Source organism: Saccopteryx leptura, chromosome 2 (assembly GCF_036850995.1).
Source record: "Saccopteryx leptura isolate mSacLep1 chromosome 2, mSacLep1_pri_phased_curated, whole genome shotgun sequence".
NCBI lineage: Eukaryota > Metazoa > Chordata > Mammalia > Chiroptera > Emballonuridae > Saccopteryx > Saccopteryx leptura.
Window position 1 is genome coordinate 232,042,798 of NC_089504.1, and position 18,416 is coordinate 232,061,213.

The 18,416-nt window shown below is 42.7% G+C and overlaps 1 protein-coding gene and 1 non-coding gene across 5 annotated transcripts in view; both read right to left on the minus strand.

The window, feature by feature from the left end:
- The window catches only part of NF2 (NF2, moesin-ezrin-radixin like (MERLIN) tumor suppressor), a 77,975-nt gene that overhangs the window by 32,012 nt on the left and 27,547 nt on the right, over nucleotides 1-18,416 (minus strand). For all 4 annotated transcript variants that reach the window (XM_066370518.1, XM_066370515.1, XM_066370516.1 and 1 more), the window contains exons 3-6: nucleotides 17,829-17,951; nucleotides 15,597-15,680; nucleotides 4,850-4,918; nucleotides 3,914-3,996 (exon numbers count right to left, since the gene is read on the minus strand). In XM_066370518.1, the coding sequence (XP_066226615.1) occupies nucleotides 3,914-3,996; nucleotides 4,850-4,918; nucleotides 15,597-15,680; nucleotides 17,829-17,951 (359 nt within the window). The remainder of the gene's footprint in view (nucleotides 1-3,913; nucleotides 3,997-4,849; nucleotides 4,919-15,596; nucleotides 15,681-17,828; nucleotides 17,952-18,416) is intronic.
- On the minus strand, nucleotides 7,301-7,436 carry LOC136396156 (small nucleolar RNA SNORA17). Its single transcript, XR_010749563.1, has one exon. It is a non-coding gene; the product is annotated as a small nucleolar RNA SNORA17 (small nucleolar RNA).

An 18,416-nucleotide genomic window follows, 5' to 3' on the forward strand; every position in this document is an offset into this window, starting at 1 on the left:
ATCTTCTCCGCTCAAATGGATTTGAATGCTGAGATTTTAAGTCGTTCCTTTATCTAATTGTGTGCTTTCTTCACTTAAAAGGTTTTGTTTGTTTTTTTAGAGAGAGAGAGAGGGACAGTGACAGACAGACAGGAAGGGAGAGAGATGAGAAGTATCAATTCTTCATTGTAGCACCTTAGTTGTTCATTGATTGCTTTCTCATATGTGCCTTGACCGGTGGGTTCCAGCTGAGCCAGGGACCCCTTGCTAAAGCCAACGACCTTGGGCTCACGCCAGCGACCTTTGGGCTCAAGCCAGCAACCGTGGGGCCATGTCTATAATCCCACACTCAAGCCAGTAACACTGCACTCAAGCTGGTGAGCCCCTGCTCAAGCTGGCGACCTTGGGGTTTCGAACCTGGGACCTCAGCATCCCAGTCCGACGCTCTATACACTGCACCACCTCCCGGTCAGGCAAAAGGTTTTGGTAATGTAACAACTCTTTCTGCAACTCTGGGAGCTACCTTCCTGACTTTCTTTGGATGTTGTGGAAGGTTAGGGCAAGAGTATGTGGAAGGTTGGCTCAGCAGTAGAGTGTTGGCCCAGCAAGTGGAAGTCCTGGGTTCAATTCCCAGCCAGGGCTAATAGGAGAAGCGCCCATCTGCTTCTCTAGCCTTCCCCCTCTCCTCTCTCTTTCTCTCTCTTCCCCTACTGTAGCCAAGGCTCCATTGGAGCAAAGTTGGCTCAGGCACTGAGGTTGGCTCCATGGCCTCCACCTCAGGTGCTAGAATGGCTCCGGTCAGACCAATGCCCCAGATGGGCCAAGCATCACCCCCTCGTGGCCTTGCCGGGTGGATCCCGGTCAGGCACATGTGGGAGTCTATCTCTCTGCTTCCCTGCTTCTCACTTTGAAAAAAAAAAAAAAAAAAAAAGAGTATGTGGCCTATAAAACCCAAGCCACATCATTCAAATTTAAAGTAAGCTCTTGAAGCAGCAATGACTTGTAAAAGAAAATCTTCCCGATAGGTACAGTATTGAAATATTTTAACTCAAGTCTCCCTATGACTTCGCCTTCTCTTATATCTGATCTCAAAATATTCTCAAACGAATTCTAAAAAATTCAACCTGAGAGGACACCAAGTGTTGACAAGTAGGTGCAGCAACTAGAAACGACATACACTGTGGATGTAAATTGGTACAATTACTTTGGAAAACTGTGTGACATCATATGTAATAGCAAAAGACAGGAGACAACTCGACAACCTAAATGTCCATCAACAGCAGAATGGATAATTTGTGGCTTATTAATACAGTGGAATTCAGCCTGACAAGGCAATGGCGCAGTGGATAGAGCATTGGATTGGGATGCCGAGAACCCAGGTTCGAGACCCCGAGGTCGCCAGTTTGAGCACAAGTTCATCTGGTTTGAGCAAAGCTCACCAGCTTGGACCCAAGGTCGCTGGCTCGAGCAAGGGGTTACTCAGTCTGCTGAAGGCCCACGGTCAAGGCACATATGAGAAAGCAATCAGTGAACAACTAAGGTGTCACAATGAAAAACTGATAATTGATGCTTCTCATCTCTGTCCATTCCTATCTATCCCTCTCTCTGACTCTCTCTGTCTCTGTAAAAAAAAAAAAAAAATACAGTGGAATTCTACACAGCAATGAAAATGAGAAAAACTGCTATATGCCACAAACCTAAATCTCATAATATGATGCTGAGTAAAAGAAGTGTGACACAAAAAATAGAAACTATCTGACTGCATTTATATAAAGTTTAAAATAGACGACACTAAGCTAGGGAGCTCAAAATCAGGAGAGAGGTTCCTTATGGGAAATAAGGAGGGAGATTGATGGGGTCATGTGCTATCTTATCATCTATTTTTATATGGTATTTTCACTTTGTGATAATTCATCCAACAGTATATTTATGACATCCACTTTTCAGTTGGCATGTTATACTTTTTTTAAAGTTTTAAAATGTGTGTGATAGGAAGTTAATTTGAAGAGAAAAAAATGTTAAAGGTGAATGAAAAGATGATTAATTCCTAAAGTAATCAGGGAAATACTAATTAATATTTAAGGTACAAATTTTTAACTTTTAGATTATAAAAATTAGATTGTTGGGGAGAGAACAGGGTTGGAGATATTCTCGTACACTGCTGAGGGGCATGTAAACAGGCACAACCATTTTGGAGGGCAATTTGGTGGCACCTGTCCTAACTGAAAATATTCACATCCTTTGACTCAGCAACTCTCCTAAAGAATGTATGGGCAGGCCCTGGCCAGGTGGCTCAGTGGTAGAGCATCAGCCTGGCGTGCAAGGGGTCCCGGGTTCGATTCCCGGCCAGGGCACACAGGAGAAGCGCCCATCTGCTTCTTCACCCCTCCCCCTCTCCTTCCTCTCTGTCTCTCTCTTCCCCTCCCGCAGCAAGGCTCCACTGGAGCAAAGATGGCCCGGGCGCTGGGGATGGCTCCTTGGCCTCTGCCCCAGGCGCTAGAGTGGCTCTGGTTGCAACAGAGCGACGCCCCAGAGGGGCAGAGCATCGCCCCCTGGTGGGCAGAGCGTCGCCTCCTGGTGGGCGTGCTGGGTGGATCCCGGTCGGGCGCATGCGGGAGTCTGTCTGACTGTCTCTCCCCGTTTCCAGCTTCAGAAAAATACAAAAAAAAAAAAAGAAAAAAAAAGAATGTATGGGCAGGCCCTGGCCAGGTGGCTCAGTGGATAAAGCGTCACCCTGGCATGCAGAAGTTGTGAGTTCAATCTCTGGTCAGGGCACATGAGAAGCAACCAATGAGTGCACAATAAAAACGTGGAACGAGTTGATGCTTCTTTTTCTTTCTCTCCTTTTTCCTCTCTCTCTCAAATCAATGGGGGGAAAAATCTATGGGGAGGTGCTGGCTTCCATCAGAGCATCATCCTGACACCAAGGTTGCAGCTTCAATCCCCAGTCCAAGCACAAATGGGAAGTGACCGATGAATGCACAGCTAAATGGAACAACAAATGAATGCTTCTCTCTCTCTCTCAAAAATAATCAATCAATTAATAAAAAAAAGAATCTATGGGCAGAACCACTCATACCATTATATAGTGATATAAGATGGTATACACTGCAGAACGTTTTATAAAAGTGAAAAATCTATAGCTACTCCAAATGCCATTAGTAGAGAAATGGACGCAAAAGCTATGGAATATCTAACAAGATTCTTAAAATGAAACCAAATTACCAATGAATACAGTAGGTCTGCACCTCCTGACAGGCAGTGAGTACCCATGCCCACAACACTAGGAAAAGGATACATCCAAAGCTGACCACCACCAGCATTACTACCAGCTCTGTTTTGTAGGTCTTATTTTTTTTTCAATTGCTTGATTTTAGAGAGACAGAGAGGAAGAGAGAGAGAAAGGAAGCATTCATTTATTGTTCAATTTAATTGTGCATTCATTGGTTGCTTAGTGACCTGACCGGGATTGAACCTGCAACCTTAGTGATTTGGAATGATGCTCTAACAAACTGAACTAACCGGCCAGGGCCTGTCAGTCTTACAAAAATAATAATAATAATAATAATAATAAAAATGTAAACCACCCTGACCACGTGGTTGCACAGTAGATAGTTAGACTGGGACATGAAGGACCCAGGTTCGAAACCCCCCGAGGTCCCCAGCTCGAGCGCAGGCTCATCTGGTTTGAGCAAGGCTCACCACTTGAACCCAAGGTCGCTGGCTTGAGCAAGGGGTCACTCGCTCTGCTGTAACCCCGGGTCAAGGCACATATGAGAAAGCAATTAATGAACAACTAAGGTGCTGAAACAAAGAATTGATGCTTCTCATCTCTCTCTCTTCCTGTCAGTCTGTCCTTATCTGTCTCTCTCTGTCTCTGTCACCAAAAAAAAAAAAAAAAAAAAAAAGTAAACCAAAAATGAAGCAGCCTCACCTGGCTCGGCCTCGGTGCTCAGCGTACCAGGCTGTAATTCTCTCCTCCCACATTTCTGGAGTCATTTGATACAGATTTATTACCTACCAAAACATAAAGTAAAATAAAAACCCACACACAAAGAAAGTTTTGGCATCGTTTGCCATTTTTATAATTGCGCACAGCTATTTTTAAAAAGCCATGTATAGGGAGACAGTCACACAAGGGGTGGGCGTGTAAACAAGCCCCATTCAGTTTGAGTCACAACTTGAAAAGTGGCTCCATCATTCAGGCCTAGGTGCACCCCTTGCCTGGCAGGGGCCCCTCTTTCCTGGGCTGCACGTCCCAGAGGGAAGACCTCGGTCAGGAGACGTGCTCACTACTCTTGGGGTTGCCAGCTGGACAGGCTGTGTGTGCTGCTGCCTCTGCCTGCACAGAAACCATCAAAGGAGCAGGTAGAGTCAGGGAAAGGTGAAGAACGGGCCTTTATTACACGTGATGGGTGAGTACAGCTATAAAATCAGAGGCGGCATAAGGGAGGGAGGGCCTGCCTCTGTGGCTAATGAACAAGATGAACACCACCAAGGATTGAAAACTACAATGCCCACCCCTCCTAACCCATCTCCTGTCCACCCTGTGCAGCTGCTAGCAGCTTGGTCCTGGGCTGAATACATGCTGCTCCACACTCCTTGGGAATCACACTGATGCTCACCCACCTTTAAAGAAAGGACCACCTGCAGGCCATGCCTGTTCTGGCAATCCCAAACTAATTCCACTATCTTTTGCCTTTTAATATTCTTAATAGAAATTCTGCATGCTTTATTCAAGCTTGATTGCAAAATGTTTGTAATAATGTTCTTGCCACATACTTCCACTATCCCTTTGAGTCCTTCCATTAGCTTTCTTGTAGACCACACATCTGCTATGTCTTCCCAAACAAGGAATTTGACTTCTTACCCTTTTTGGAAGCAATTCCTCTTGGGCCAAAAATCCCCGCTGGTGAACAGAGGGGTCGTAGTCACCGTACTGGAAAGAGAAGAAAGGGGGAGTAAAGCAATTGAGATTTGAAAGACAACTGTCATTTCTGAATGGCTGGACTCAGTCTCAATTCCCTTCCAGCTCCAGGGAACAATTCAATTCCAATGACAAGTCAACATTTCAACCTTGCTAGTTTGTTATCCTTGAATGAAAATACAAAGCTGATTATATCTATAAACAGAGTTGCACACTCCCTATGGGTGATGTGCAAATGAGAATGTGACATTTGTATGGAAAGGGAGCTGTGGTTTTTTAACCAGCAAAGAAAGCAGACACTACAAAAATATTGGCTTTTGAAATGAAACAACAAAACACAACTGTGATAGCAGCGATTAGCAAGGTGTGATAAGAGAGCCTTACCTACAAATGCTCCTAAGTGGCTGCTAACTAGAGCCAATTGCGAGGTGGGAGCTGGGAAAATGCTGGCAGTATTTTTAATACCTTTTACTCAAGGCTCTGAAATGTTTGGAAAAATGTGATTCCAACACTGTCATTCATATTGTTCAGACAAAGAAACGAGTAAAAGGTTAACTGGCTTTCCGAAAGCTGCAGAGCCAGTCACTGGTAGGACCAGAAATGGACCTTGCATTCTAATGTATTCTTCCAGGATAATAACTGGGAGATTTATTTTCTGATATAAGAAAAATAATCCCTTTCTTTCTCAGGAAACTGAAGTCTGACCAGGAAATAATAATAATAAAAAAAGATGGAATTTTAAAAACAGAAACTAATTATGAAACATAGAGACTATAAAAGCAAAGACAGTCTCTTGTCAATCAGCATCTGGTGGCTTTTCTTTTGACTAAACCAACAAAGCTTGGTATTTTAGTAGCATCTTCTCTAAACACTTATCCTTTTAGCCATCAACAATGGAAAAAAAATAAAAGAAAGGTCAGGCACAAGGCTGTTGACTCTGTATACGACTAAGTCGGGTCAGGATGTAGCCCACCCTATCATTTCCCAAGAGCCTCAAAGTGGACTCCTGGTATGTTTTCCAAACGAAGTCATACACTGAACAACCGACACTCATGGGATTGAGAGATATTCGTCAGCAATTTTGAATCATGCCTCATTCCCACACCACCCTACTAAAAAGGCCCCATGAATTAATATTTCTTATGACTCTCATAATTATCTTATGAATGGCAGAATGGTATTACATTGTTTTTTGAGTGTTAACGGAATTAATTTGCCAAAATTTAAACATTTAAAATATCACAGATTTTGGAACCCAGTCTAGGCATATCTCCATTTAAAACCTTGGAGGAACCTGGTCTGTCTTGATCTCTGGAAGGTCTGGGATGTGGTAAGTCAGTAACTCCAAGCTGTAACGGTCCTGTCCCAGGAGGCAGCTGCCACGTGCATAGCCAGGCTGCTTAAGGTTCAATCCCAGGACTTTCACTTATTAGCTGTGACGTTGAAAAACCTGTTTCTCCATTTTCTCATCAGTAAAATGGAGATAATAGTATTTATCTTATAGGACTCTTATGGGGATTAAATGAAATTATACTTGTAGAGTTTAAAAAACTATGGTTGACACAGTGGGCTTAATACAACCTAATGTTCAAAGAGAAATTAAGCCCTGGCCGGGTAGCTATATGGCCAGTAGTCGCCACCATCGCAGCCATGCACATGCAGGTTCCCATTAGATTTGGGCAGACGGTAAAGAAACAGTGGAGCCAAAAAATGGTGGGCCATTCCTTTATTCTAGCCTCACTCCAGCTGGCAAGTAAACACACATAGGGAAAACACTTCCCGTTCACTTTGGGCTCCCAAAGCCACTCACACATTCTCCAGTTCCACAACCAAGATAATCTTCTCCAGTTTTCCTTAGAATCAAAGGCCCCACCAGTCTCAGCAGAGCTTGCAAAAGCCTTCATCTCTGTTCCCCATCTCCTTCTCTCTGCACAAACTGGCTTCTCCTTTAGCATCCTGCCCTCTTGGCTTCCTCTTCTTCTTCTCCTTTTTCCTCCTTCTCCTGCTCCTTTCTAAACTTTTTGGTGAGAAAAACCCCTCCTCCAGCAAACAATAGCATAACAATGGCCCTTCCCAAGCAGGAAGGTAATTAGCAGTTTCAGCTGGCAGCACCATTCACCTGAGCAGTGCCATTTTTAACAAAAAAAGTGAGCAAACTCGGAAATCATATTTTACAAACTCATTTGCCCAACAGTAACTCAGTTGGTTAGAGTATCGTGCTGATGATATGCTAAGGTTGCAGGTTTGATACCCAGTCAGGGCATATACAGGAACATATCAATGTTTCTGTCCCTCTCTGTCCCTTCCTCTCTCTCTAAATCAATCAAAATAAAGTAAAATAAAATGAAAAGATAAAAACTCAAGTTGTGTCGGCTCTGAGTTGTTGTTTTTTTCGGTGTCAGACTATCATCAACCGTCCAGCGTCCACGGCCAGGACGCCAGGCTAGCAGACACAAGCCTCTCTTCTCTCTGCCACCTGATGACACAGACGTGGCACCGCAGCTACATCTGCAACGCCTCTAGGGGCAACTCTGAGTGTTTTTTAATTGGTCAAATGACAGTGTTGGTCTTAGAGGATTTTGAAGTGGGGACTGCAGAGTATTCCCTCGAAGCCCGTGAGGAACCCTCTCTCTAAAGCTCAGCCTCTTCATCTGGAAAGCAAGGGTCATAATAGTGCCTGCCTCACAGGGGTCATGAGAATGTAGTAAGACAATCGGGTATGCATTTTTGCATAGTGTCTGACTTGTAGTTAATGTCATGTATTATGGATACCCTCCATATTGACACTGGTCACCGGCTGCCCCTCTGACTTTTGAAGGGCTAGGATGCTAAAGAATAGCCTGTAAATTGCTTTTGCAAGCCTCTCAAGGGTGCTGATCAGACTCAAATGTAAAAGGAAGCACATATGCAAAGTTAGAGTTGTAAATTCAGGTTCTGAAGGCTTGTAAGATTAACGATCCACATTATCATACTGAGCTCCCAACGACTGACTCCATGGATCAAATAGGTTATGTCTGAGCAATGCAGAGGCAGCAAAGACCTCGCTGAAAGAACCTGCCATTGGACTAATGCCACTTACAACATTAAAGGCACCTTGATGTATGTGTCTTAAATGTCTCTTTAAAAAAACAAAAGAAGAAGAAAATCCTTAATTTGTGGCAGCTGGTGAATATAAAAGGAAGTCATACCACACCATAGACGGAGATGGCTGTTTCTCACCCTTTTATGTACAAAATGCATTCTGATAATATAACCAGGACTGAATTTACTGTGAAGCTAATGAAGCTGAAGTTTCAAGTCTCTGCACCTAATTTTATACTCGGAATTTGTATTCTTGCGTTGAAAAGATCCTCTAAGTGATATAAACTTCAGGCCCCACAAAATCTGGATCCACCCCTGATATAAAACAATTGAATTTATTTTTTTTTTAGAGTCAGAGAAAGGGACAGATAGGAACAGACAGACAGGAAGGGAGAGAGATGAGAAACATCAAATCTTCGTTGCAGCTCCTTAGTTGTTCATTGATTGATTTCTCATATGTGCCTTGACCGAGGGACTACAGCAGACCGAGTGACCCCTTGCTCAAACCAATGACCTTGGGCTCAAGCTGGTGAGCCTTGCTCAAACCAGATGAGCCTGCGCTCAAGCTGGTGACCTCGGGGTCTTGAACCTGGGTCCTCCGCATCTCAGTCTGATGCTCTATCCACTATGCCACCACCTGGTCAGGCAAACCAATTGAATTTAAACTCAAGAAATCAGTTCACCATTTACAAGATTCTTGGAGTCAATTCTTTCATTAAACAGAGATATTTAATATCCTTCTAGATGTTAAATACTTTCCTCTGCCTGTATGTATGGAAAATTAGAACAAACGCTCTGAACAGGATTTCAAAAAACATAAAGATTTAGTCAATACACATACTGCATAAATAATCAGATCCCTCCCCCACACCAATTGCTAAAATGCAGGTGGATTAAAGATTTTAAACCATACATTTGGCCCTGGCCGGTTGGCTCAGCGGTAGAGCATCAGACTGGTGTGCGGGGGACCCGGGTTCGATTCCCAGCCAGGGCACATAGGAGAAGCGCCCATTTGCTTCTCCACCCCCCCTTCCTCTCTGTCTCTCTCTTCCCCTCCCGCAGCCAAGGCTCCATTGGAGCAAAGATGGCCCGGGCGCTGGGGATGGCTCCTTGGCCTCTGCCCCAGGCGCTAGAGTGGCTCTGGTTGCAACAGAGCGACGCCCTGGAGGGGCAGAGCATCGCCCCCTGGTGGGCAGAGCGTTGCCCCTGATGGGCGTGCCGGGTGGATCCCGGTCGGGCGCATGCGGGAGTCTGTCTGACTGCCTCTCCCCATTTCCAGCTTCAGAAAAATACAAAAAAAAAAAAAAAAAGGAAGAAAAAAACCCCCCATACATTAAAATCCATCAAAATACCAGGACAAAATACAGAAGAACATGCATATAATAATAATGGTGGGTGAAGCCATTTACTAAAAGTCACTGAAAACATAAAAAGAAAAAGACTGGCAGTCTGACATGTAAAAACAAAATAAAATAAAAGGTTAATAGCCATCATATATGGAGCTCCTACAAATCAATGAGAAAAAGATAAACAATAGAGTAGAAAAATGGGCAAGTCATAAACACTTGCCTCACAGAGGAAAGACATACAATGGCCAGTAAATCTATGGAAAGATGCTCAGCCCTAATGGTAATAAGGAAATAAAAGCTTGAAAACATCTATTTTTTCTATCAGATTAGCAAAAATGTAAAAGACTGATAGCATCCATGAGGATGTGGAAAACAGGTATTCTCACACACTGTTTTTAGAAGTTAATTAGGACAACACTGTCAGAAGGTAATTTGGCCATATCTATTTTTTTTAATGGAAATAAAATTTACATACATAAAATTCACCATTTGAAGTATATAATTAGTGGTTTCCAGTAGATTCAGACTGTTGTGCAACTATCACCATTATCTAATTCCAGAATATTTCCATCACCCCAAAAAGAAATTCCATACTCATTAGCATAACTCCTAATTCCCTCCTCCTATCTCCTAGCCACTACCAAGTCTACTTTCTGACTTTATGGATCTGCCCATTGTGGACATTTCAAATAAATGGATCACACAATATACAGCCTTTTGTGTCTAGCTTCTTTCATTTAGTAGTATTTAAATTTTAAATGTTCTTATCACCCAACCCAGTCATGCTATTTCTTGGTATCTATCAGAGAAATATTGTTCATATGTTCATATTCAAGGATGTTCGCTACAACTGTCTAAATAATAGAAAAATAGAAAGAAAAAACAAACCTTAAATATCTACCAATAAAGAGATAATTAATAATCCAGAGCCCCTCCTTTTAACAAAATACTATTCAGTAGTTTTAAAAAATGAGATGGGTCTATCTGTACTGACAGTTTTCAGTGAAAAGGCTAACATTGTGCAGAAGTCCGCTGGAGTAGAGTCACCTAAAAGTGGAATTTCGAGAACTCGGGTGTGATCCCTTACCTAATTGGTCCCTACCTCACTCATTACTCTACAGAGGTTATGCCAATTCACAGTCCCTTCCAGCAAGTAAATGTGCTTAAACAATGCTTTTATAGATTTATTAATCTTTGTCAATCTTATGGGTTTGGAATATTACCTCATTGTTGCTCTAATTTTTCTTTCTCTTGATTACTAGTGAGATTGAGCATCTGCTTGTATTGATTGATTATTCTAATTTTCTCTTCTATAAAATGCCTGCTGTTCATACCTTTTTTTAATTAAATTTTTTAATTTATTATGTTAACATAGATTCAAGTGTCCCACTCAATATAATGCCCTCAACCCCCTTGTTCATATCTTTTGTGTCCATTTTTCTGTTGTATTTTTCTTATAAACTTAAAAGTTCTTATACTCAGGGATATTTATGCAATTCTACTTCTAGAAATCTACCTGAAGGGGGAAAAGCTTTTACACATTTATACAAGGAATCCTATAAAAATATTTTCAGTAAAACACTGTTTATAATAGGGAAAATGCAGAAATTAAACCTACCTCTTCCTCAGAAGGGGAATGGATAAACAAACTAGGTTTATTCATCCATGGTTACCATACAGTTAGAATCAATGAGCTAAATCTATAGGTAAAACATAGATATAGCTTAAAATCATTGTTGAGTGGGAGAAAATATCATTTTGTAAAAGGATATGCAAAAAATATACACAGAGTGTAGCACTACTTATATCAACTTTTACCTCCTGGATTTTTTTTAAAAATCAGCCTCCTCCTAAACAACTAACCACTGCCCAAGGGTGAACCTAACAGTCTCTCTCTAGAATGACTACCATAGCCTTTTAACAGGTCTCCCTATTTCTAAATGTTTCTCTCACTCTAATATGTCTTTCACTAAGCCATCCAAAATCTGTCTAAAATATAAACTTTTCACTAGCTCTTTATTACCCACAGGACAAAGTTAAGACCTTTCATGATCTGGCCCCCTGCAGATATCTCCAGCCTCATCTCTTGCACTCTCTACATATACTTTACATTTACTCAACTTCTTTTTTTTTTTTTCCCCAGAGACAGAGAGAGAGTCAGAGAGAGGGATAGCCAGGGACAGACAGACAGGAACAGAGAGATGAGAAGCATCAATCATTAGTTTTTCGTTGTGCGTTGCAACACCTTAGTTGTTCATTGACTGCTTTCTCATATGTGCCTTGACTGCGGGCCTTCAGCAGACTGAGTAACCCCTTGCTCGAGCCAGCGACCTTGGGTCCAAGCTGGCGAGCTTTTGCTCAAACCAGATGAGCCTGCGCTCAAGCTGACGACCTCAGGGTCTCAAACCTGGGTCTTCCTGGGCATCCCAGTCCAAGGCGCCACCACCTGGTCAGGCTACTCAACTTCTTAATTGCCTTTTGGCACTCAGTTCCTAATTTGTATCAAAGGATACTTATCTAGAAACAATAAGTCTCCTCTCCCACCATTCTTTTCTGTCTGAACACTAGGAGTCTGGAGGCCAGCACTATGTTAATAAACTATATACCATTCTCTTGTAAAGTCATTTTTAATAAGAACACATTTCAAACACCAAATTGTCACTATAAAATCCAACAGGTGGCTTAAAACTGCAAGAGAGTTTGCCGTGCCATGTGATTGAACCCAAAAGCCAGCACATACTTTTGGTTCAAATGTACCTCAAACTCCAACGAAGAAATGTGGTTCTTGTTAACTGAACCATGTGATTAATATTTGTATTTATACTTTGAGGATAATTGTTTCTTTATGCTTCGGGATGAACTGTGTCTATATCATTCTAACAGCTAAAACACTGTAATGAATACATTTGTGGATAATTACATTCCATGTGTTAATGAGCTCGATTCGCTTTCCCCTCCACATTCTGAAGTTCCCTTCGTTTCAGAAAAGTTGTGGAAGAAAACAAACTGAACATAATGGAAGGAGCCAGTATGATTTATTGAAAAGTATGGATAAATATGACCATATAAACGAATCTGGGATTTAGTGAAGGGCAGTGCGTGCTACCCAGAGACCTTCCTCAAGGACAAGACAGTGAGGGGCAAGAGCAAGGTGCTGAGTTACGTGATCAGACCCCAGGTTTCTCATCCTGGCTTCACTCTCTAGTTCCACTCTGCTTCAAATCCGGCCCATCTAGAACTGGGCTACAAATTACTTTTTTTTTAGGTGAGAGGAGATGAGATAGTGATGCAGACTCCCTCAGGCACCCCAACCAGGATTCACTTGTAACCCCATTAGGGGCCAAACCTGAGCTGTTTTTAGTGCCTGAGGCTGATACGGAACTATCCTCAGTGCCCAGGGCCTCGCCTGGAGCCATGCTCCAATCAATGGAGCTACTGACTGCAGGAGGGGAAGAGGGAGAGGAGGAGGAGGAGGAGGAGGAGGAGGAGGAGGAGGAGGAAGAGGAGGAGGAGGAGGAGGAGGATGGGGATGGAGAGGGGGAGGAGGAGGGGGAAAGAAGCAGATGGTGGCTTTTCCTGTGTGCCCTGACTGGGAATCGAACAGGGGATATCCACACACTGTGCTGATGCTCTATCCACTGAGCCACCAGCCAGGGCCAAATTCTATTTTTTTTTAAAGAATTAACATAAACTATTGTTGACTCTGGACAAATGATTACTCCTTTCTGGGCCTTAAAATCCTCATTTATAAAAGGGGCATAAACTTTCAAGCCCTGGCTTAGAGCAAAGGCTATGCTGAGTACCACATGAAATATTCATGTTATGACACTTTATAAAACTGTAAAACACTACAGGCATGTAAGACCTTATTAATATGGTAATCAGAGATATCCTTTTAATATTAACTAGTAGTCCGAGAGAAACTGGGAGCATGTTATAATAATCCTTAGTTTCCCAAATGCAGGCTGGAAGTCATAGATTAGCTTTATTTGTGAGAGCCTGAGAATTTACACTGGAAAAAACAGAACAGCCTCCTCCATATGAACCACATATGCTCTCTGTGAATCACTTTCATCTCTAAATTAGTAGGGCCCAAATTAGTAGGGCTTTCCTCCAGTGAAATCTGTTTAAGCAAACATGTGCTAGTTCTCAGAAAAGTTTTTTTTCCCCCCTACAGGTGGCCTTTGAATTTGTGGCCCAAAATCTATGCAAAGAAAACATAGCTTTTGAGACAGAAGCCCTTCAAAGAGAGGTGGTGTCCTTGAGAGCCTGGGTCTCCTCTCAGCTGAGAAGCGTGCTGAAAAGAAACTCAGTTCCGGGCCAGGAAGTGCTCAGATTTAATGAGAGTGACAATGACTGCTTCATCACTGTCAGGGTGATTCTGATTGAAAGGACACATTTTTCCTGTTATTAATATTCTTAATCAAAGCATAAAAGGAAGCACATGCTTTTGTTGAATCAAGTCCCATTTTCTGGGTTTTTTTTTTTTCAATTACTCATTTTTCTGGGCAGTGGAATAGGGGAGGCACAAAATATAATCCCAAAACCATGAATTCTGCCTTGACCTTTACCCCAAGATTGCCTGAATGACCCTGGGCAAGCCGCTGAGGGCAAATACTTGTGTTAGTGTCTGTACTGTGACAGAGTCAACAGCCCCTTGTCAGGCCAGTGAATACTACTCGTCAAATATCAGGCGAGTCATCAAGTGATATGATTATGAGTCATCAAATGACTCTAGTGCTTCTGTCAGTCTGACTACCATGTAGAGACTTTCCCCCCTCCAAATGACAGGCCAGTTACTTCTTGACTTTGATCTAAAATTGTACTAAGCTACCCCAAAACACAGACTAAGATGTTAGGATTTTTAATTTGTTTTTAGAGAGAGGAGAGAGAGAGAGAAGGGGGGGAAGCAGGAAGCATCAACTCCCATATGTGCCTTGACCAGGAAAGCTCAGGGTTTCAAACCAGCAACCTCAGCATTCCAGGTTGATGCTTTATCCACTGCGCCACCATAGGTCAGGCCCTACTCATTTTTGTAATACTATGGAGAAATGGCCATACGGACACTTCTAACTAGAGAGGAAAATAATAATAAAAGATGACACAAAAGTCACAAAAGTGATCAAGGTGTTCTAATTTGGGGACTCCTTATGCTGTGATGAAATGTAGTAAGCAGATGGACCACAAGAAAGTGACCCGTGATTGAAGCCTGACCAGGCAGTGGCACAGTGGATAAAGCGTTGGACTGGGATGCGGAGGACCCAGGTTCGAGACCCCGAAGTCGCCAGCTTGAGTGCAGGCTCATCTGGTTTGAGCAAAGCTCGCCAGTTTGGACCCAAGGTTGCTGGCTCCAGCAAAAGGTTACTCGATCTGCTGAAGGCCCACGGTCAAGGCACATATGAGAAAGCAATCAATGAACAACTAAGGTGTTGCAACGAAAAACTAATGATTGATGCTTCGAAAAACTAATGATTGATGCTTCTCATCTCTCTTCGTTCCTGTCTTTCCCTACCTATCCCTCTCTCTGACTCTCTCTCTCTGTCTCTGTAAAAAAAAAGAAAAAAAGAAAGTGACCCGTGATTGAAGTAGAAATCTGAGGGACATTAAGCCCCGTGGAATGACCCTGTAATTGGTCTTATAAAAACAGGGAGGGTAAAAATACAAGCCCACTGGTTTCCCCTTCCTACCCCTTTCAATCTGGTGATTTCTCTGGGAATGCCTTTCTGCTAATCAGACAGCTCAATTGGGCTCAGGGGCCCAAAGAGCCTTGTAGTGACCAGCCATAAGCAAGGTGGCAGGGCCATCAGGGTGGATGCAGCAGGGCACTCTCTGATGAGGTCCCCACATATCAGGGCTGCTGGCCCTCAGAAGATGAGTTTGGAATAAGAACCTGGGCCTTCCTGACCTGAAGGCTATATTTGGCCCAAACTGGAGATCATCAATTCATTTTTCCTGGTTAATAGAAAGAGAGGCTGGCTCAGTAAATTTAAGGAACCACATGTGCACAATGAGATTACAAAGAAAATTTATCTTTCTATAAGTTACAAATGTAAAACTTCTTTGTAGACACACACACACACTCTCACAAGATTAGACAGAAGTGAGGCAGTGACACTTGGTTCTCCCAGTACACAAGTTCCATAACCTCTCACTTGCTGAGGAAAGTCTCTCTGAAGTCTAGAAAGTCCCAAGAAACAAGAGTGACCCTGTGACATGGGTTAATGTCCAGGAAAAATGATTTTTTTCTTCTTTGAGCCTACCTTGGCCTGGACGGCGTAAGAAGCCAGGAGCACAGAAGCCTCGGGAGGGCAGTAGATCTTTTCATCTAAGATCTGCTTCTTTACCTGGAAGGGGCGACAAGGGAGACATGACACCAGCTGAGTGGAAGTGAGCTGTGAATGCTGGTCACAGCAGATGGCTGCAGGGTGTTCTAATGAGGGCTGCCAACATAGTCTGTTAATGATTTTCTGACAAAAGGTACAATTTTTTTATTGCTGCAGATAGGTTGGGAGTTTAGCCACTAAGTTACGGGTGAAAATCCCTCATCTGTTCTGTCCGTGATAAAACGCTGAAGAGGAAAAACAACCTTCATGGTTAAACCAGAGACTAACGTCTGGCCCTGACAGAGGAGTGCCGTGAACTTGAGAAGAGTCAGGAGCAGCTCTGGTGGTGATTGCAGCCTCGGCCCCTGCTGAGCACACACAGCATGAGAGGAAATGGAGTCGACTTTTAAGTCTTAACACAAGATAAAAGTCGGCAAGGCCACTGAGTTATGACTGCGGAAGAAAACCATCACTTTCAGTATGCCTGCTCTAAGGGAAAAGGAAGCAATAAAGTGTGATCGATTTAACTTTTAAGTACACGTGAGGTCCAGGAAATATAATTCTTAAGCTATAATGTTGACTTAACATATCTCATTGCACTTAATTTCTTAGACTGGTGCAGTGGATGACGTTCTAGACACAGGGGCAAGAGAGCCACATGAAGTGGGGGTACACCGACATAAACACAACGGGAAAGCCCACTCCCTTCTCACAGATGTCAACAGTCACCAGATTCATGAAAGTAGTCAATTTTGCCTTGCACAGCCACAAAACAACTCCAACACCTCAGTGTGAGGGAAAATTAAGCCAAAGACACATGAAGGATGGGCCCTGCTTCCAAGCACTTACAAGGAAGACATCTCTACAACACTAGGACATTCTTGGGCCTGGGAGATCATTATGTGGTTTCATTCAAAGCAGTGTGACTTTCTAATCCCTTGGTTTCTTTTCAAAAGGGACAAAAGGCATACTATAGAAAAATAGGAAGGGCTTCCCTTTGAGTGAAAAATGTTAGGAAGTATGTATGTTTACATACTTTTTTTAAAAAGTTTTTTATTTATTGATTTTAGAGTAGAGAGAGAGATAGGAACATCAAGCTGTTCCTGTATGTACCCTGACTGGGGATCAAACCGGCAGCCTCTGTGAATCAGGATGATGCTCCAACCAACCGAGCTATTTGGCCAGGGCTCAAACACACTTATTTTTTGCAAGTTTTTTTTTCAGTATAAAATTATTTGGGGGGTTTTATTACATTTAACTTAATATTTCCTGAATGCAATAATCTGAGGCTCAAAATAATTATAGAAGTACTACATGACAGAATATACATCTACTTCTGGGAAATCATGCATTGAACACCCCTGCTGCTATCCCTTCCATTACTGACAGTGGGTCACTTTGGGCACACAACAGCTCCAGCGCCAATCACTGTAACTAACCATGCAAACTGGGGAAGTGCTCTGATCAAACAGTGAGGACACAAGCAAAACTGACAAGGTTTGCATCCTCACACTTACCCACCCCTCACCGTGCCCTCAGAGGTCAACTATCTGTCTTTGAACCTGTAATTATGGCTTTCCTAATTTCTTCAATTGGGTTGAGTGATTACTTACCTGTTGTGCACTCAGTGAGCCTTGCTTTTTAAGGGGCTTGTCATCTATGAGGGAGTAAGGGAGAACTAAAACAACTACAGACAAAGAGCAGAATAAAGCATGATGTCTGAAGTTCCACATATGTGGGATTAACCAGGTGTCACTGGAATTCTGAAGTCCTGCCTTCCCGAGAACGTATTTTAAACTTCCGGAGTACTATTCTTTACCAGACTCTTTAGGCTTCCTTTGCAACTATCAAGTATAGATACTTCCAAGTCAGGGAGAAGAAAACAAGATCTATCTTCAAAAGAAGTTGAAATTAGGTAGCAACTTGTACTCACTCTTTCACCATCACACTTTTGCAATTTCATCTGACACCAATTCCCATCACTCAACTATAGTTCTATTTTAAAGATTTTTTCCATTATAGAACCAAAAGGACTGACTTTCCAAAGGCAGAACATTTTCACATCGTGAAGCTATTCTGGTAAGCTCCAGGGGTTTTGTCCAGGCTGCCTCTGCAACCATGCCTGAGCGAGTTTACCCATAATCAGGGGAACAGTATGGACTGGTGTACCTGCAAGAAGAATAAATGTTGCGTGATCTCCTGAACCAGCTCTTCCTCGGCATTCTCAGGATAAAATTTGGCCAGGAAGTGAAAGGTGACTGGTTCTTCCTTTGAAACATCATGATCCAGCACCTGCAGAATTGCAGAGCAGAAGACAAACAAGCTATGTTGGCCCTTATTCCTCCCGTGCCACCAAAGAACCTTTTGCGGGGAGTGTATAAATATTTTTTCCCCTCTAAATCCATCACATTTCCCAAAGGCTGTAATTCTTCAGTTTGAAGCATTCACAAAGCCACCTATAACAAGAAGCAATACTCACGTCAAATGGCATTTTGAACCAAGTTAATACACCAAGGGGTGAGTAGAGCTAAGATGAAGGCACAAATGTTCTCAAGGCCACAGACATAGTGTTTTTTTGTTTGTTTGTTTGTTTGTTTTTTTAACAGAGACAAAGTCAGAGAGAGGGGCAGATAGGGACAGACAGACAGGAACGGAGAAAGATGAGAAACAGCATCAATCATCAGTTTTTCGTTGCGACACCTTAGTTGTTCATTGATTGCTTTCTCATATGTGCCTTGACCGTGGGGCCACAGCAGA